Source organism: Delphinapterus leucas, chromosome 14 (genome assembly GCF_059928025.1).
Source record: "Delphinapterus leucas isolate spDelLeu-1000000601 "Yukka" chromosome 14, BTC_Dleu_Yukka2, whole genome shotgun sequence".
In the NCBI taxonomy this organism is placed as follows: Eukaryota; Metazoa; Chordata; class Mammalia; order Artiodactyla; family Monodontidae; genus Delphinapterus; species Delphinapterus leucas.
In genome coordinates, this window is record NC_143142.1 from 392,593 (window position 1) to 412,635 (window position 20,043).

General features: G+C 51.7%; 1 protein-coding gene across 3 annotated transcripts in view; it reads left to right on the top strand.

The window, feature by feature from the left end:
• Positions 1 to 19,829, top strand: part of CHFR (checkpoint with forkhead and ring finger domains) — a 22,672-nt gene extending 2,843 nt beyond the window's left edge. Inside the window, exons 3-17 of one of the 3 annotated variants that reach the window (XM_089894296.1) lie at positions 920 to 1,019; positions 3,356 to 3,465; positions 4,355 to 4,414; positions 4,541 to 4,759; positions 5,153 to 5,320; positions 7,688 to 7,841; positions 8,938 to 9,255; positions 11,728 to 11,870; positions 12,918 to 13,034; positions 13,583 to 13,666; positions 14,110 to 14,180; positions 15,123 to 15,210; positions 16,940 to 17,047; positions 17,499 to 17,551; positions 18,727 to 18,860. In XM_089894296.1, the coding sequence (XP_089750422.1) occupies positions 920 to 1,019; positions 3,356 to 3,465; positions 4,355 to 4,414; positions 4,541 to 4,759; positions 5,153 to 5,320; positions 7,688 to 7,841; positions 8,938 to 9,255; positions 11,728 to 11,870; positions 12,918 to 13,034; positions 13,583 to 13,666; positions 14,110 to 14,180; positions 15,123 to 15,210; positions 16,940 to 17,047; positions 17,499 to 17,551; positions 18,727 to 18,747 (1,814 nt within the window). In that variant the 3' untranslated portion in view covers positions 18,748 to 18,860. Of the gene's footprint in view, positions 1 to 919; positions 1,020 to 3,355; positions 3,466 to 4,354; positions 4,415 to 4,540; positions 4,760 to 5,152; positions 5,321 to 7,687; positions 7,842 to 8,937; positions 9,256 to 11,727; positions 11,871 to 12,917; positions 13,035 to 13,582; positions 13,667 to 14,109; positions 14,181 to 15,122; positions 15,211 to 16,939; positions 17,048 to 17,498; positions 17,572 to 18,726 lie in introns of all 3 variants that reach the window. The other 2 variants (XM_089894294.1, XM_089894295.1) reach the window with 2 other exon arrangements.
• The last annotated feature ends 214 nt before the right edge of the window (positions 19,830 to 20,043 follow it).

The window sequence follows — 20,043 nt, forward strand, 5'->3', positions numbered from 1 at the left end:
AAAATAAAGGTACTATAAACCTTAGTAGCTATGGTGCAAACCTGTTATAAGGAGATTAGTGACTCAGTATTAAAACACTCCTGAAAGCTTTTATTCTTTTTTTTTTTTTTTTTTTTTTTTCCGTACGCGGGCCTCTCGCTGTTGTGGCCTCTCCCGTTGCGGAGCACAGGCTCCGGACGCACAGGCTCAGCGGCCATGGCTCACGGGCCCAGCCGCTCCGCGGCATGTGGGACCTTCCCAGACCAGGGCATGAACCCATGTCTCCTGCAACGGCAGGCAGACTCTCAACCACTGCGCCACCAGGGAAGCCCACTTTTATTCTTTTGATTTAAGGAGAGAACAAAGCATGTGAGGGTTTTCCTCTTGGATTTGATGAGGGTATAAAAATTGTGTTGAGCTATAGATGCATCCCCCTTCTGTTTTAAATTTTCTTAAACGCGTACATGTGCCTATGATAATTTACTCATTCATATTTTCTGTGACTCTGTCATTGCTTTAACTTTGTGATGATTTATGAAACCTTAGGTTACACAGAAGATATTAAGGACTAAGATACTGAAGCTATTTAATAAGCCCCATAGTTTTTTAAAGTTCTGTAGTACTTACCAGGCTATCTGCATATGCATGCATATTGTAAACATGTCCCCAAGAAGCAGCTGATGGGTAGCTGGAGGTGTTGATGGTGCATATCCTCTAGGCAAGGAGGAGTCAGAAAGGTTCAAGACATAGTCCCTGTCCCTTACTTTGGATTAACACTTAAATGCTTTTTTAAAAGTTTCTTTGTACTTGATTAAGTGGTGTCTCCGTAAGTGGGTACAACGTGGGTCTTGACTTCCAGCCGCGTGCTTTGTTTAAGCAAAGGGCGGTATTATGCCCGGTACCCACGGTCGTATCCAGCACGCCCCCCTCACTGTTTTAGGTTGTGACCTTTCATTCCCCGGCAATAAACTGGTCTCTGGAGATCACTGTAAAATTATAGTGGATGAAAAATCTGGTCAGGTGTCGCTGGAAGATACCAGGTAAGCTCTTTCTGAACTTCTTTCCTCTTGTAGCTTCAGGAAGCCGACTTGAAGCCAGTGAGTGCAGAGAAGAGACAAGGGCCTGCTTTCTATAGCTCAGTAGTCCGATAGGGTCTCCGGGTATTGGAAGATGTATTTTCTGGTTTCCAGGATGGGCTACTTAGTGACACTTTGGTGTCTGTGACCATTCTTAAATGTATTCAGGTTAAAGCAAAAACAGCTCAGAAATAAGACTTAAAAGGCAGTGATACATTTTGGGTTCTTGCAAACCTATTCAAGTTAGACTTCCCCAAATCAAGAAGTCTTTCTTTTTTTTTTTTTATTATTATACCACATAAGTAGTACATGAAAGTGAAAAGCTTTCCAAAATTCCACTCACCCACACAATACATACATATTTATTTTGTATTAATGAGATTATACTGTTATACTGTGTATCTATTTTACTTGGAATGTTTGCAGAGTGCTCATCATGTCCGTATGTCTAGGTCCATCTCATCTTTTTCATTATTATATAATAACTTGTCAGCTCCCTTACTGATGGAAAGTTATTATTTTGACTTTTTCTTATTATAAATGACACTGCAGTGACTCTCCTCCAAAACGCTTTCCATTCATGTCTGATGATTTTCCTGGGGTAAGTTTATGGGAAGGAATGCTGGGTGGAAGGTGTGAGTGGCGGACAGCCATCCAACAGCGTGTTGAGAACACGCCTTTCCCACAAGGTGATTTTTTTTATTGTTGTGAAGGTCAAGTGCTGTGAGATTCTTTGGTAAGTAGCAGTTTGAGGGATAGAAGACCAGGAATTTGGTTTTATTAGGAAGAACGGATGCTGCTTTTCCTCCTCCGATAGGTAGCAGGTCAAGTCCTGTATTTCTCAGCACAATGTACAGTAACAGTGCTGGTTCCAGAGTCTTCTTTCTGCCTCAGGCCCTGGCTCTCCCACCCTGACCACAGGATAGTATGTGCTTCCCAAGGCTGCTGTAACGATTACCACAGGCTCAGTGGCTAAAACAGCACAAATCTGTGATCTTATAGGCCTGGGTGGTCAAAGTCCATCTCAGGTCTCATTGGCGTCAGCTCCTTCTGGGGGCTCTAGGGGAGAAGCCATCCTCTGTCCTTTCCAGCTTCTAGAGGCTGCTGCCTTCCTTGGCCGAGGTGGCTGGAGGGGCGGGGGTGTTCCAGGTGGGAGGAGCCGCAGGTGCAGAGGCCCCGAGGTGCAATCAGGAAGACCCCGACGTCCATGCTGGAGAGACTGGACGTTAGCCTCAGAGCAGTGAAGAGTCACCGAGGGGTTTAAGCGGAAAAGTGAAATCAGACTTCTGGGTTAGAAAGAGCTTGAGGATAGGTCGTGGGGAGAGCCTGGCAGCAGAGGCCGCGGCAGTGCTGCAGCAGCTCTGCTGGTCTCTGTAAGTGGGGCTTTACTGGGAAGGCAGCCCAGCCCTCCAGGGACCTGCCACCTGTTGGTTGCAGGAGTTGGGACGGAGACAGCGTGACCGCGCAGCCTGAACTATTTCCTGCCTGGCCCTTTACAGAAATCTCAAGTAGTGGCAATCTGCTCAGAGGGAAAGGTGACGACGCCTCTTCAGCACTGGGGGCCTTAGGAGTGGGGCCGTGGAGTTGGGGCCCGTGTGGACTGAGCGCCTGAAATTGGAAAGGGGCGGGGAGGGCTTGCTCAGTTGCCGAGTTTGACTTTTGTCTGGTGCGCTCTTCCCCTTGCCTGCGGGAACCCCTCCTCAGGGAGGTGCCTCCTGTCCCGCCTGACTGAGGTCCTGGTGTCTCCTGGCCGTGCCTTCCCATCAGGCACTGTGGTCCCTGATTAACTGGAGTGACTTCCCAGCAGCAGGGACCGTGCCGTCTTCTGCTCGGTAGCCCTGCGTCGATTTGCTTTTGCCCAGAGCCCATGTCGTAGGAGGGTCAGTGCTCATGTGAGGAGTGAACTGAGCTGGGCCGCGGCTGCCGGAGCAGGGTTAGGCCTGTCGACAAAGCGTGGTGCAGAAGAGAGAGAGAAGAAGAGAGAGAGAAGAGAGAAGCTGGGAATCAGAGCACGTGCTGCTGGTGGGCGTCCAGGGCTCCACCAGGAGGAGAACGTGGGGCTGGCACAGCGGAGGCGTTAAAACACTTGACACACCATTGGGCTGTGAGTGAGGGGGCAACAGGCAAGGTTCTTCTCAAGAGAATTGTAAGGTGGCACGAGTATTTACATCATTCCTATGAGTGTTCTGTCATTTGCAAAGTGGTGGTATTGAACTGCTTTCCTACTGGCTGTAGAAAAGGAAAATTTTAACTCCAAGTTGTTTTAAGTAGGATAAATTGGATTTTTGTTGTCCCTACAGCACCAACGGAACAGTAATTAACAAGCTGAAGGTTGTTAAGAAGCAGACTTGCCCTTTACAGACTGGGGACGTCATCTACTTGGTGTACAGGAAGAATGAGCCAGAACACAGTAAGGGAGGGGGGGTTCCTGGGCTGGACTCACGGGTGGTGCAGCAGGGGACCCTGCCACAGCGGGGAAGCATTGTGGGAAGAGGCTGTTGAAGCAGGTATTTCCTGAAGGAATGTTAGTACTAGCTGCGTCCCCTTTTTCGTTCATGTACATTCTTGGTGTGGGTAGTGTCTGTTGAAGAATGGGAGTGTTGACCTCGTGGGCTGAGCCCCAGCCATTCTTCACAAATGCCACTGTGGCCATGAGCCACAGGCTCGATATGGTAGCCAGGGAGACGGGGTGCGGGGGGGCGGCGAGGAGGGCACCTGAGTGAGGAGAATAAGGCCTAGAATGGGGGCTGGAGGCCACGGACAGCTCTGCTTTGGGAGGCTTTACGGGAGACAGCAAAGGTTAGACGGGATATTCCGTGAGGGCTTTTCCAGCTCTGAGCATCTGCACCTGTGTTGGCGGGAGAAGAATGATGCAGGACAGGGAGAGTTAGGGGAGTCCTTCGAAGGTTACCCCGGAAATAGGAAGAAGAGGGCGGGTATCCCCTAGACTGCCCTCAGCAGTCAAAGCCAGCCCCCGGCCACAGGGAAGGGCCTTGTGTCCGGTCCTGGTGGTTTGAAATGACAAGACACAGGCTCACTCCTCCTCACCGCTTTGCTTGCCTTAGTCTGCCTCCTGACGCCGGATGGTTTTCTGAGGCTTATTTATTTTAAGTTTGGTTCAGATGTTTTGGATCACTTGCTTTAAAATCCCTTAAACCGGCGGATGTGGTTACTAGCTGATAAGTCGAACTAGTCAACAAGGGCAAAGTGACCGTGAGGTGATGGGAGGGAGCAGAAGAGAAAGATGAGCTCTCCTGACGTGTGGCGAACGCCACTCCGGTTCGGTTAATTTCCTTCAGACGTGGCATACCTCTACGAATCCTTCCATGAAAAGCAAGGCGTAACGCAAGACTCCTTCGGTAAGTAAGATTTTCGCAAAGGAGCGGGTGCGTGCGTTGACTCTTCATCCGCTGGAATGTATTCCTGACGCAGCGGCTCCCCCTGCGCCCCGACTGTGTTATGCTTCTGCTTCTTTGTGCTTACAGAAGCTAATAAAGAAAACGTGTTCCACGTGACCAAAGATACCTCAGGTGCAGGGCGAGGCGACGACCCCCAGGATCCCCAGGTCCTGCCATCGCCACCCGCCACTCAGGTGTGCTTTGAGGAACCACAGCCATCAACGTCCACATCGGACCTCTTCCCCACGGCCTCTACCTCTTCCATGGAGCCCACCTCTGCAGCGCGAGGGCCTCCCTCCAGCTCTGGTGAGATGGGGATCTCAGGGTGGTAGCTGCGTTGCCCTTTGTTCGCTAATCCTGCCCTGCATTGTTACGGAGACAGACAAGCCACTGAGGAGTTCAGAGGTGGTGTCAGGCATCAGGCTGTCAGTAGTAAGATTTCTCTAGGAGTAAATGTCTTGTTCCATCCCCAAGAGACAGGCTGAAGGCCAGGGACTACAATACTGTGGTATTCTTCACAGGTTATAATTCATATACTGTAAAAATCACACAAAGTGAACTCTTCCGTTTGTTTGTTTGTTTGTTTTTTAATGACATCTTGGATTACCTGCGCCTGGTTTGAATCAGTGACGCTTTGAACTGCTGTCTCTTCTTCTGAGGCAGGTGAATCAGGATGTCTCTTGTTTGTCCCTCTCACAGGCTCGAGAGGTGCAGACGTCTCCCCAAAAGGGTGTGGTCCATCTGTGGCAAGTGATGAAGTCGCCATCTTCCCTTTGGCTGTCCCAGCAAGAGAGGGGGCGTCCTTTTCTCTGTCGGAACCCAAGGACCAGGAGGACTTGGAGCCCGTTAAGAAGAGAGTAAAAGCAGGTCAGAGTCCAGTGGTTGCGTGTAGCCTTGGCGCCCCGGCAGCACCGTCCCATCTGAGCCTGTTGGGGCCCCACCATCTGCAGAAGTCGGAGGACCCTGTCTTCAGCTGACACCTGTGGTACCTCAGCATCTTCCAGATGGCAATCTGGGCCTTTTCTTTCCTGTCTGCACCGTCGGGATTGAACTGTGTTTACTGTCAGGATATGCTCTTGGTCTGGAGACCACAGTCTGGGGTTGCAGCTCTGTCCTGATACAGCAGCCAGTTTTTAAGAGTATATTATCTTTAAGTGATAGCTTGAACCTTCACGTTAAAGGTGATTTTGAGAAAAATCTATACTTTAAAAGTCAAAGTTAAAAAGATTGTAAAAACTTTTGGGAATGTTGTTGGGAGGACAGTAGCTGTGAGGCAGGCCTGAGAGCTTCCCCTGGATTGGGACAGTGTGACAGGAGGGAGGGCCTCGGAAAGAAACTGCATTATCTGATGTATTGAGTGGAAAATTGAGTTGATTGGCCTGGGGAGGTGTGGGATGAGTCAGCAACAGGTACATAAAAATAAGTATGAAAATGGAGCCACTTTTAACTCTATGAGAAATGAAAAATTGTATAAGGAAGAAAATTATACTGTGTGAGCAGTGAATATTTAAGCATAATAATATAAATACAATATACTGAACCAATAATTGTGTTAGAATAATATTGGGAAGGAGACCCAGAGGGGCAGAGTCCTTCTCTGCTTTAATGGATGCGAGGAGATGATGTCTAAAATCCATCAGCCTAAACGTAGCATGACAATTCAGAAACACAGAGGTCCGGACCAGAAGAAACAGAAGACACGAAAGTTGTTTCCCCAAAGGAGGGAGGGTGAAGCTGAGGACAGGCTGGGGCAGAGGGCTGCTGCTTTGGTTTTCTTTTAAATATTTGACTTTTTAAATTGTAAGTATTTTTTTTATTAAAAATAAATTTAATCTCTGATTATAAAAAAAGTAAAACACACTGGCAGAAAAAAAAAAAATTTAAGCTCCTGGTAACATTTGAGGGTCTGTATTTTCCAGCACTTTCCTGTGTGCATATGGGACACATTTTTTGTTTGTTTAAACAAAAATGACTTTACACACAAATGCTATTTGACACCTGGCCTTTATCTCTCACCCGTGTATCCTGAGTGCCTTTTTTATGCTGTTAACTATTATAAAACAAAACTTAAACATACTGGATTATGAGACTTACTTTGAACCTTTGTAAAAATGCCCTTTAAAATACAGTGAGGGAATGGCCATCATCAAAAAATGTACAAACAATAAATGCTCGAGAGGGTGTGGAGAAAAGGGAACCCTCTTGCACTGTTGGTGGGAATGTAAATTGATACAACCACTATGGAGAACAGTATGGAGGTTCCTTAAAAAACTAAAAATAGAACTACCATACGACCTAGCAATCCCTCTACTGGGCATATACCCTGAGAAAACCGTAATTCAAAAAGAGTCATGTACCACAGTGTTCACTGCGGCTCTATTCACAATAGCCAGGGCATGGAAGCAACCTAAGTGTCCACTGACAGATGAATAAAGAAGATGTGGCACATATATACAATGGAATATTTCTCAGCCATAAAAAGAAACGAAATTGAGTTATTTGTAGTGAGGTGGATGGACCTAGAGTCTGTCATACAGAGTGAAGTAAGTCAGAAAGGGAAAAATGAATACCATATGCTAACACATATATATGGAATCTTAAAAAAAAAAAAAAGTTCTGAAGAACCTAGGGGCAGGACAGGAATAAAGATGCAGACTTAGAGAATGGACTTGAGGACACGGGGAGGGGGAAGGGTAAGCTGGAACGAAGTGAGAGAGTGGCATGGACGTATATACACTACCAAACGTAAAATAGCTAGTGGGAAGCAGCCGCATAGCACAGGGAGCTCAGCTCGGTGCTTTGTGACCACCTAGAGGGGTGGAATAGGGAGGGTGGGAGGGAGAAGCAGGAGGGAGGAGATACGGGGTTATATGTATACATGTAGCTGATTCACTTTGTTATAAAGCAGAAACTAACACACCATTGTAAAGCAATTATACTCCAATAAAGACGTTAAAAAAACAAATACAGTGAGGGGACTTCCCTGGTGGTGCAGTGGTTACAACTCCGAGCTTCCATTGCAGGGGGCGCGGGTTCGATCCCTGGTCGGGGGACTAAGATCTCACATGCCCTGCAGCGTGGCCAGTAAATAAATAAGTAAAATTTAAAGATTAAAAAAAAAATACAGGGAGGACTGGGTCTCCTGTCCACAGGTTAAGACATCTGTAAAACCAAGAGATGGAGTGCACTTCCTCCATGGTCATGATGTTGAGAACGTGTCCCTTTCCCTTGCAGACGGGGAGCCTGCCCTGAACCTGCCCCTGGTCACAGACCCAGGCGGAGACCCCTACAGTACCCTCGACGTCAGAGCTGCGACCGTGAAGCCAGACAAGATGGAGGAGACTCTCACGTGCATCATCTGCCAGGACCTGCTGCACGACTGTGTGAGGTGCGCGCACAGGGCCTGCGGAGCCGCAGACGGGGCTGGCCTCTGCGTCAGGCCCAGGACCTGCTGCACGACTGTGTGAGGTGCGCGCGCAGGGCCTGCGGGGCCGCAGACGGGGCTGGCCTCTGCGTCAGGCCCAGGACCTGCTGCACGACTGTGTGAGGTGCGCGCGCAGGGCCTGCGGGGCCGCAGACGGGGCTGGCCTCTGCGTCAGGCCCAGGACCTGCTGCACGACTGTGTGAGGTGGGCGCGCAGGGCCTGCGGGGCCGCAGACGGGGCTGACCTCTGCGTCAGGCCCAGGACCTGCTGCACGACTGTGTGAGGTGCGCGCGCAGGGCCTGCGGGGCCGCAGACGGGGCTGGCCTCTGCGTCAGGCCCGCTGACGTTACTGTAGCCGTTCTCCTTGTGCGGCTGACGAGCTGAAAGCCGGGCCCGGTGACTGACACCGCACAGGAGCCCGCGAGACGCGTGCAGTGGCTCTGACCTCAGTGGCGCCAGGTCCACCTCAGCTAGAGCAGGGGAGCTGTACCGAGTGGCCAGCATCTCGTGGTTAAGGCAACACGGTAGTTAAGGTGGAGCGAAGGTGCCAGAACAAAGATCTCTCCTTGCTTCTCTGTGGGAACTTAAGAATTTGTCTGCAGTTCGGCTTAAATGCGGGTCTTTGCCACCCACACCCAGTGTCTCCGCTCTTCCCGTTCCTGGTGGTCCTGGCCCCCAGTGGTCCCTGGCCCTCCTGGAGCACAGATTGCCGCGTGGCCCCGCTCTCTTGTAGCTGGCAAGCGCACAGATGAAGCAGTTGCAGCCGAACGCCGTGTTTTTGCGCAGGGACTGCTTCGCAGGCGGCGTGCCCCTGCGTGAGCCGAGGTGCATCCCCGCCAGCCGCAGGCCCCACCACGGCGTGGGTGGAGCGCCCCAGAGCACAGGCCTGAGGCCCTGCGGAGTCGAAAGATCGGGTGGTGGGAGGCGGGGGGCAGTTGGCCCATTCTTCTGTTTTTACCCGAACCTCAGTCTGAACAGGGCCACGTCCTCCTTCGGGGAAAGAGGCAGCATGACCCTGGGTCCCTGCTTCTCACACCCAGTGCCCATCCTGTGCCCTCAGCCTGCAGCCCTGTATGCACACCTTCTGCGCTGCCTGCTACTCGGGCTGGATGGAGCGCTCTGCCCTGTGCCCCACCTGCCGCTGTCCAGTGGAGCGGATCTGTAAAAACCACATCCTCAACAACCTGGTGGAGGCGTATCTGCTGCAGCACCCAGACAAGAGGCGCAGCGAGGAGGACATGCGCAGCATGGCCGCCAGGAACAGGATCACGCAGGACATGCTGCAGCCCAAGGTCAGGAGGGCCTTCTCCGACGAGGAGGGGAGCTCCGAGGACCTGCTGGAGCTGTCGGACGTGGACAGCGAGTCCTCGGATGTCAGGTGAGCCTCGTGGGGGCAGGGCGGGCGGGGCGGGTCTGACCGCTCCCCAGGACCTGCTGGTCTGGGCCGCTGCTGAGGTGGGACGCTGTGGCCCAGGTGACTGTGGTGAGGCTTGCTCACAGCCCTGCCTCCTGCGACAGCCCCTTTTTTTTGTATATGTGGAATATTTATTATTTTGTTGCTTATCTGTATATTTTTTATAGTTTATTATGATATAACTAACATACCGCACTATGTAAGTTCAGGGTGGACAGCATAATGCTTTGGCTTAATTACTGTGAGAGGATCGCCACAGTAAGTGACACCCTTTTGTTTGCTGCGTCATCATCAAGTGCCTTGATTCACAGGCTGGGACAGACTCTGCAGAAGCGCACTCACTCTCTGTAGCTTGTCTAGTGATCATACGTCCTGCGCCGTAAGTTGCCGTATGTATCATCTGTTAGGATGCTATTGTAGAAAAGCCACAGTCACCTGGCAGAGGGTGCAATCCTAGGAGACTTTTTTTTTTTTTTTTCCGGTACGCAGGCCTCTCACTGCTATGGCCTCTCCCATTGCGGAGCACAGGCTCCGGACGCGCAGGCTCAGTGGCCATGGCTCACGGGCCCAGCCACTCCGCGGCGTGTGGGATCTTCCCGGACCGGGGCACGAACCCGTGTCCCCTGCATCGGCAGGCGGACTCTCAACCACTGCGCCACCAGGGAAGCCCTAGGAGACCTTATTTTATCTGCTGTAGAATGTTGGGGTTTTTTCATAAATTTATTTATTTTATTTATTTTTTGGCTGCGTTGGGTCTTCGTTGCTGCACCCAGGCATTCTCTAGTTGTGGCGAGCTGGGGCTACTCTTCGTTGCAGTATGCGGGTATCTCATTGAGGTGGCTTCTCTTGTTGCGGAGCCCAGGCTCTAGGCCCACGGGTTCAGTAGTTGTGGCTCACAGGCTCTAGAGCACAGGCTCAGTAGTTGTGGCGCACGGGCTCAGTAGTTGTGGCTTGAGGGCTGTAGAGCGCAGGCTCAGTAGTTGTGGCACATGGCCTCAGTAGTTGTGGCTTGCAGGCTCTAGAGCGCAGGCTTCAGTAGTTGTGGCACGCAGGCTCAGTAGTTGTGGCTTGCGGGCTCTAGAGCACAGGCTCAGTAGTTGTGGCGCACGGGCTTAGTTGCTCCATGGCATGTGGGATCTTCCCAGACCAGGGCTCGAACCCATGTCCCCTGCATTGGCAGGCGGATTCTTAACCACTGCGCCACCAGGGAAGCCCTCTGCTGTAGAATGTTGATGTTTCCTGACTTGGAAGTCCAGGGTATGAATTTTTGTGTTGAGGCCATAAAATTTAAAAAGACAAAACCGCTCCCCCCCTCCTCAGTTTATTATCTTTGTTTCTTTCCCCCAAACTTAGCACATAATGGTCAAGCAAAAAGAAAACCAAAAATCACTTTTGGTTTGTGTGAACATTTTATTACGTATTCATCTGGCCATACATATGTGTAGTCATACATACTTATCTTTTTACCATTTATTCTTTGTAATATTTTGAATTCCAAACAAAGCTGCAGTGCATGGCCTGCATTTACAGTTCAGTGCACATGTCCAGTCATTTCTTGGAGATAACTACATGGAAGTAGTATGCTCAGGTCAGGAGTCTCACTGAGGGGACGCCTTGCTGGACTTCTGGCATCTGTCATGAAATGCCTGTCAGAGAGTCCTGGTGTTGGTGCCCCACAGGGTATGCAGAGGGACAGCAGTGATCCCTGCGACACTCAGAGTAATGGGACAAACAGGTATCTTATTCCCATTTATATGTTTTTCTTACATATGAGGCTGAATGTCTTCAGTGTTTCTGCATTTTCTAGTCAGGTCTCGCCTATCCTTCCCATTGGTGGCAGGCTTGGGCAGGCGTCCTCTGACTGAGATGAGGGGAGAGTCCGTGCGTGCCTTTCCTGCAGATTCTGTTTTACCGTCTGCAGATTTGAAAGCTCAGCTGAAGTGCATACAGCTGGGTGAAAGCCCCTGCTGACAGCGGCATCCAGCCCTGGCGTGTTCTGCTCAGATTTTAACAAAAGGAAGGGTGTGCACTGGGCGGGCATCAAACCTGTGAGAGCGCGTCCTGCCCAGTGTGGGGACAGGGTGGCTTTGCCCCCAGGGATGGCTCAGTGGGGCGAGGGGCAGGGAGAAGACATCTCAGTACCCCAGGAGTGGCCGAGGGCTCTGGGAACGTGCGGGAAGGGGGGCTGGGAGGTGGCGGGGAGGAGAGCCTGGCGACTGCTGCTGTGCAGGATGTGCGCCGAGCCATCCTTCCCTTTTGCACACACTGGGTGCAGCACCTGGTGCAGAGCTGAGGTGCAGGCAGGACAAGGCCGGTGAGCGGGGATCTGGGTCTTGTCCCGTCACCAGGGCTGGGCCGTCGTTGCCACCACCCTTACACACGGCCAGAGCAGGTGTCTCCTCTTTCCTCCAAGCTCCGGGTTTTCTTCCCTTGCAGTCAGCCGTACATCGTGTGCAGACAGTGCCCCGAGTACCGCAGGCAGGCGGGGCGGCCCCTTCCCTGCCCAGGGCCCGGCAGTGAGCCAGGGGCACCGCAGGCCCCTGGGGATGCACCATCGACGTCCGCCAGCATCACGACAGGTGAGACAGCCACACCTTCCGTGCTGTCCCAACCATTCGGGAAGCGGGTGGCACTTCTGCTGGCTCCTCTCTGCTCGAATGGCTCGTTGCTTCTCATAACCTGTTTGGAGCTAAGAAACCAGATAATTAACTTCATTTGTGGGCCTCGCCTCCTGGACACACCCGGGGATTCAGTCCTGATTCTAACACTTACCCCCCACCCCGCCCAGCCCACTACCTCAGGGCAGTCGGCATCCCCCGTGGTGCTCACACCAAAGCCAAAAGGACCATCACACACAGGCCCCTCCAGTGAGGGACTGGCCTCTTTCCAGCAACAGGACATGATGTTACCAGAGCCGCCCTGAGCTATCTGTTCGATGCCCGTTTCAGTGGGCAGGTCCCCAGGTGCCATCAAGAAAGGGAAGGTGGACACGTGGACTGTGGTTTGTGGTCCTGCGTTGTAGGGCCTGGCCTCTCTGCCACCGTCAGCCTGAGCCTGTCAAGAGGCCACTGACCTAAGGATTGCGACCCAGAGCCACGTTCTTAAAACCATCTTCCACGATGCTGTGCCATGGCTCTTGGGGGCTTCCTTGTAGGCCCCTCAGGTAGGGGTGGCTGGGGCAGCGTGTGGAAGGCCCCACTGGGACAGTACTGCAGTGTGCACAGGCAGAGCCTCGTGTGGTGCGTGAGTGACGGGGGGCCGGGCCACGTGGACACAGCTCCTGGTCCAGGGTCAGCCAGCAGGGACTAGAGAAATCGCTTTACTGTTCTCTGGGCTGCCCTTCCTTTATGGGAAATGGTAAAAAACCTTCATGTGATCTTTGAAATCTTGCTACAACTACTGAACCAGGAGATAACTTTGGTCATTTTTCAATCTATTTAAACTTCTTAGTTTGAGCGGTAGACCGTCACTTGGCTGTAGGAAAATAGGCCTGAGTTCTGTCCGGGTTTTCTTGTAGGTCTGTGTCCTTGTGCATACCTTACAGCTGCCCCTCTAGGTGCGGTCTGAGCCGCTCTTGCTGCCCGTGTGCTGGCGGCACCAGCCTGAGCGTCCTATCTGTTCCACAGCCCAGGACTACGTGTGTGCCCTGCAAGGAAGCCACGCCATATGCACCTGCTGCTTCCAGCCCATGCCCGACCGGAGGGCGGAGCGCGAGCGGGACCCCCGCATCGCCCCCCAGCAGTGTGAGTGAGGGTGTGGGTGTGCGCCGTCTCCCCGGCGCCCCTCCCCACCTTGGAGCCGCTCCTGTGTGTCCTTCCAGCTCAGGTTTCAAGAGTGTCGTGGACTTCTCTGTGTGGTGTGAAGTAGGGGCGCAGCTCTGTTTCCACCTGCGTCGTCAGGTGTCTCTGCGGGACCACGTTGAATAATCTATCTTTTCCCACCAGTTGATAACCCCGCTCCCGTCATACACTAAGTTTACACACATGGGGTGCTCTCTTTCTGGATCTTGTATCTGACGTGTGTCCCCACAGTAGTTCTCCAATGTGTCATTTTATTCTATTCTATTCTATTCTATTCTGTTCACTGTGTGGCTTTCTGGACCTCAGATCCCTGACTAGGGATTGAACCCGGGTCCAAGGTGTCACTTTAAAGTCTAACAGATTAACTATATGGTGCTTTAATTTACAGTCTTTGGATCACTATGAAAATCGAGCTTGTCATTTATTTACCAGTCCCTTGAACCTTCTCCTCGCTGGATGGCGTGACCGGTGCTTGTGCTCTGTGTCCGCAGGTGCCATCTGCCTGCAGCCCTTCTGCCACCTGTACTGGGGCTGCGCCCGGACCGGCTGCCTCGGCTGCCTGGCCCCGTTCTGCGGTAATGCCGGCCCTGCCGTCGATCGCCGCCACCTTCCCCTGTTCTCTCGTGCACTTGAGGCCAGTGCTGGGCTGGCCGTGTGCCCGAGGAGGGAGAGGCCACGTTGGTCACCATGAGTTGGCCCCTTTCCCTGGTGGTCTGCGTAGGTTTGCGAGCGTCAGTGAGGGGGACGCTGAGTCATGCACAAGGACCACCCCCACTGAAAAATCGTATCCGGACTTCACGACCCCAGACCAGGGGCTGCACAGACTGGCTGTTTCTGGGGGGAGTGGAATGGAAGTCCTTTTACTTTTTCTCTGTTTGAAGTTGTATTTTGTCATGGAACTTTTTATTCTTTGTAGACTCCATAATGAAGGAAATTTGGTTATCTTAACTGTTGGGTGAACGGTGCTTTCGTAAAGTGTGTATGAAACAGGTAACACTGCTTCCCTCCGTCCTGACAGAACTCAACCTGGGCGACCGGTGTCTGGACGGGGTGCTGAGCAACAACAACTACGAGTCGGACGTCCTGAAGGTACAGGCGCGGCGAGGCCAGCGGGAGGCCTTCCAGGACCCACCAGTGACCTCATGACTCTGCACTTCTGACTAGTGCTGCCACTGTATCTGCTTGTCCCTATATTCCCCCCAAATAGGTGTTCCTTCACACCCGCCACACAGGAAGCCACAGGAATTGTGTCCCACAGTTCCAGCTCCTGCTCGGCCTGCGCGGAGTGGGGCAGGGCGCGGCCGGCCCTCGGGTGGAACCAGGACTGCCCCTCGCTCTCTTCCCACATTGCAGGGGGCAGCCGGCTTTTAGAACTTCAGTGCTTAACGTGCACATCAGTCCCTTGCCAGGAGCCTTGCCTTCACCTGGATCATGTGCGGCATCGGCCGCAGGGTGAATGGCAGGCACCTCAGCACGGCGGTACTCAGGCTAGATGTCCACAGGGCACTTTCTTGTAGGTTTGCACAGAAGGAGCCAAGCAGCTCCACGTGTCTTGAGGGCAGAGCACAGATCCAGACCCTGGCTTCCTTGTCATGTGGTCATGGGCCTGTTCTGCACTGTGGCCACTCTGGCCAAGGTTAGGTGTCTCGCTGCTCCTGTGCTAGGAATGTCTTTGCAGAATTTCAGAGAGAGTGTGGTACCTCTTACGCTCGAGGTTGTAAAGCTAGCCTGCCTTTTGAGACTCAGAAGAAGCACCTTGGACAAAAATCTTGTGCAGTAGTGTGTGGATGTGATACCACGTCTGTCCCAGGCCTCCTGGTCCGGGAGGCTACCTGGGCCGTCTGGGCTGTGGTCCTGGAAGCAGGCCCCCTAACTGCACGCAGTGCTCGCCCTCTGCAAGTGCCCACCACGTTTAGGTGCTTGGCTTTACCCACCTTCCAGGGCCTTTTATGAAATGTCAATCCTTTTTGCCATTTTAGTGTTTCTTTCTCCAAGCTTGTGTTTCTTCTCTTGCCCGTTTCCCTGTTACAGAATTATCTGGCCACCAGGGGTTTGACGTGGAAAAACATGTTGACTGAGAGCCTTGGGGCTCTACAGAGGGGAGCGTTCCTGCTGTCTGGTAAGCCTCGTTGTGCCTGCTCTCCTGCACCGACAGTGGTGCTTTCCAGGGCAGCTCTGCCTCTGGTGAACCAGCCACATCCGCCAGGCCGCATGCTGGCAGTACTGCTTGTCGGCTTTCCCTCGCTCACACCTGCGACCTCCACCCACCCTGGCAGACACACACAAAGGTCCTGCTACTCTTGGGTTTCTTTTTTTATGTTGGGTTTGAGTCGACATGACATATTCTGGAACCTTTTCTCGCACAGGGGAGGGAAGGGGCACAGCTGGAGAGGTGTTGGCCCTACCGCTTGTCAGCGTTGACATCCTGGGGCTGGTTGTTCCCAAACCCTCGCGGTCCTTGGTGCCTGTCCCTCAGTGCGTGGGTGACTCAGTGAAGGCTCGCCCCCTCTCCCAGGGATACCCAGTGCATTGTGAAGTGTGAATTTTTGTCACTAAGGGAGGGTGCAGAAAAATCAGCAAGTGATTTTTTTTTTTCCTAAGACATGAATTATTATGAAAGACTTGAGAGGTTTGCTGGGAACCCTTCTAAGCTGTTTTTGGACACATTCTAGTGAATGTCTTGGGTTTTCTCTGCTGCGACGGCTCTGTGTGGTTGTGTCTTAAGTCCTTATGCTTTTTAATGGCTATTTTTATAAGAATGACGTGGTTCACAAAGAAAATGTAAGTGGTACAAGGAAGTCTGAAGGATAAAGTGAAAATCATTAGAAATCCCACCGCCTAAAAATATACCCAGTGATAATACTTTCACGATCACCCTTCTAAGTACACGTAGCCATGTGTGTGTATAATTTGTATGAATGAAATCCTATCAGATGTGCTTTTAATAAGCTATTCACTCACCAGTATATCTTGGACCCTTCCTATGTCACTGAAGATCTATACCGTGATTGTTAGTTAGCATCCTGATACCATCGTTCATGTAGCCAGTTCGTTAGCAAAGAATATCTCAGTTGTTTCCAGCTTTTCACTGTGTGAAACAATACTGAAGCTGCCAAGCATGCAGTCCTGTAGGTTTAACAGTTGTACCCTTAGGATAATAAACAGGGCTGCTGGAGGCACGGTTGAGGTGTGCCTGGGGCCTGAGGGCCAGCATCCCCTGAGCCCATCAGCTGCGTGTTTGCCTTCGAGGCCTTGTAAATATGAAAGAGGCAAATGGTGAGGTATCATTGTTTTATCTGCCATATTTGATTATTAATGAAATTGAAGATCTTTTTGTTTTACGGGCCATTTGCTTGTCTGTGTCCTTGGTCCATATTTATGTTAGGCTATTTGAACTTGGGAGGTATGGATTTGTGTGATATCTTTGTTAATTAAGGGTACAACACATTGTCATTTGTGCTGAAAATACGTTCTCTGCTATTTCATTAGTATTTCATTTTTGTTGTACGTGTTTCCATTGTGATATTTAAACTGTAGGCAGTCACATTTACAAATCCTTTCCTCTGTGCTGTTCGGTTTTCATGTTGTAGTTGGAAATAGCTCAAGAGAAGAACATTCATTCCTCTTAGTACTTTTCTAGATTTTTTTGAATATTTGAATTTTTAATCCAGGTGGAATTATTTTGCCGTAAGGAAGTAAGTTGGTATCTAGGTTGGTTTTGTTCTCGTGTTCCAAACGTCCAGCCCTTTGTCTCTGGCCAGTCTGTGGATCATGCACTGGTCCCCCAGCAGTTTGCAAGGCCGCGTCTATTTTGCCGCCGTGCTTGTAAGAGGCTGTGTTCCTTCTAGATTACAGAATCACCGGGAACACCGTGCTGTGCTACTGCTGTGGCCTGCGGAGCTTCCGCGAGCTGACCTACCAGTATCGGCAGAACATCCCTGCTTCTGAGCTGCCGGGTAAGGAGACCCCTGCCCCTACCCACACCTGGCCCACAGCTCAGTTCTCTTTGCATTGGCTCCTACTCTTCTTTGCAATAGCTAGATAGCCTGTGTGGGCCTTTGCTCTGTGTTCTTAGCGGACGTCTGCGTCGGCCAGGGACACGGGCGGGTCTCAGGGCCGTCCCTGCCTGGTGCCTGCTCAGGCTCTGGGTCTCTGAAGCAGGTTGCTAAAACAAGATGCCAAAAAAACGTCCTGTGGGCAACCGGAGTCATCTCATTTCTAACCTGGGTTTTCAGTTGAACCTTTTTTTCCATTCCTGGAGAACAGTGCAAGGAAACGAGCTGTGAAGTGTGACGAAGCGCTGTGCGTTTGAGCTGCAGTGTCTCTTTGGCCTTGGCTTAAATTCACTAGGCTGAGTCTGTGAGTGTGGTGTGTGTGTCACACGTGTTCACTTTTTTCTCTCCCTAGTGGCCGTAACGTCCCGTCCTGATTGCTACTGGGGCCGCAACTGCCGCACTCAGGTGAAGGCCCACCACGCAATGTGAGTGCGGCACGGGGGCGGGGGCCGGGCCGGGGCTGAAGGAGTCCCCTGCAGAGAGGCAAACCCACGCTTTCCCTACAGGAAGGTGCTCTTCTTTAAGCGTTTTGGCCAAGTTGATATCGCAGCTTTTAGGGATGTGCGTGAACTAGTCAGCTCTCTACTTATAAACTAATTTAGTTGTCATGCTTTTATAAAGTCAAATAGTATATATCAATAAAAAATTATCACTTAGACACTCTGCTTTTCTGTTATCTCATTTCATGAAACATTGGCATACAAACGTTCACCTCCCGTTCCACCTCTATGTGTCCAGCGCACAGGCGGCCATCCCCAGCCCGCACGTTCAACGTTTAGCACTTTCCGAATCCGTGGCTGAGGTCACTGAGAACTCCCATCCCGAGCCACGCCACCGTGCACCTGGGTCTACCTTTGGTGCCGTGATGGCTCGCAGGCTCTAGCTGGGAGTGTCCCATGGGGTCTTTAGAGGCTGTTCACGTTGACGTGCACGCTGCCACGCACGGTGGCCCATGGGAGCAGGCTCGCCTACGCTTTCAAACCGTAAGGGAAGCAATCACATAAATGAGTCCTGAGGATGGATGCTGTGTGGGGCAACTGTAACCCCAAACAGCCCCTTGAGGCTCAAGCGGAAGTACTTGAGAGAGCGCCCCTGGCTTAGGAGTCATCATGAGGGCTCCGGAAAGGCGGCTGCCTCTGAGGGAGCGATTTGGCGGAATAAAAGGCTTGCTTTGTATGCGAGCATTAACTGTGTGGAAGAGACGATTTTATTCTAAGAAAAGAGATTTCAGCAGTAACAGGCTAACCTTTCTCAGTAAACACTTGGGTCAGGGCAGCAAAGATACAGTCGTCTTCTTGGAGAGGAGGTGGCGTCAGCCCCGCCAGGTCACCCGCAGTGCCTTGGGGATGCTTTGAGTCTCTGGGAATTACCTAAATGTTCCACTTACATTTTAAAATTTAAAAAAGGAGAAAAGAGGCTGCGTTTGGGGCTAGTTTCTTTGATGGTATGAGAGACAAGCCCTTGCGAACCCCCAAGCACAGGGTTGCTTCTCCTGTAGCTCCCCCAGGTGCAATTCAGAATTCCTTTGTTGAACGTGTCTCTGATGCCCTCTTGTGTATTTCACCGTTGTCTCCCTGCAGGAAATTCAATCACATCTGTGAACAGACGAGGTTCAAGAACTAAACATCCAGGGAGACAGCACAATGGCTTGGGAGTATTGCCGGTCAATGACAGTGTCTCAGAAAATACTGAATACAGACGCTTTAAGAGCATTTCACAGTGCCCCTCAGGGGACGCCGGGGGTCACTGCTTCGGGCACTCTGGTGCGACCTTTCTCTTGTGGAGTGAGACCCTCTCGGCGAGAACCCCTACCAGTGGCGCCCAGAGCCCTGGGCCAGAGCAGGAGCTGTCGGCCGTCCCCTCCTGTTGAAGACGACCACGAGGTTTGCTCTCTGTACCTTTCGCACAGCCACGGTCAAAGCAGACGTCTCTCTTCAAGAAAAGTGCCCTGGGAGAAGAAGGGGAATTTGTCAGAAATGCTGTGCTGTTTGAGGGAAGGGAACAAAGTTTCCAGCTGGGGCGCACACAGCGGCTGACCTGTGCACTTTCATAGGTTTGGTGCTCATCTCCTAATAAGGTTTAAATATCGCAAACTGTAGCACAAATGATATAACTTATAATTTACAAGTTGACTAAAATGGGAGATAGTATGATATTTGAAAGAATAAGCATATGTTTCTGTTTATAAAAGAAAAATCATCAGACGTCCAGGGACCCCAGCTCCAAGGGCATGATTGGGTCACTGCCACGCCGGGCTCCTCAGCACAACTGCAGCCCTGCCAACCTGTCCCGCCTTCTTCACTCCTCCCCTGCGGCCGGGGCCGGGGTGGCCCAGGGACCTGGGGTGCAGGTCGTCCCTGGTGGTGCCCCGGCCTGCCAGTAGCAGCTTCTTCCCACCGAGAGCTTCCACAAGTCCTTGCCCTTTCCGCCTGCTATGGGTTTGCCGTGTCATCTGGAATAATACTTGAAATTTTATTGTTTAAAAAAAAAAAGTTTTTTATCAGTTGTTGAAATCACCCGTTAACGTTTGTTTGCAAAATTGTACCTTTTTTGCTTCTTCTCAGGAATACGATTTTCAACTTTGTGTTGCTCTTGATACAGACTCTGAGAAGCAGCGCTCCGTGGAAGAAGGCCTCCTTCCTGCGTTCTAATAAACAAGCCGTGTCTGTTTCTCTCCCCGGCACGTTCGTTCGTGTGCTGGTTGTGATGTGCTCCCTCCTGTCACGGTGGGACCGGCTACAGGCGTCACTGGTTACCTGCTGACTAACAAAGAGTCCACCCGGGGGCTCTACTTGGATTAGCCTCGCAGGCCCTGCAGGCGCGTGTGACCTGGGGTCAGGGCCTGGGTCTGAGCATTTGGGAAAAGGCACGGGTTCCCCTGGATCCGCCAACCCCGA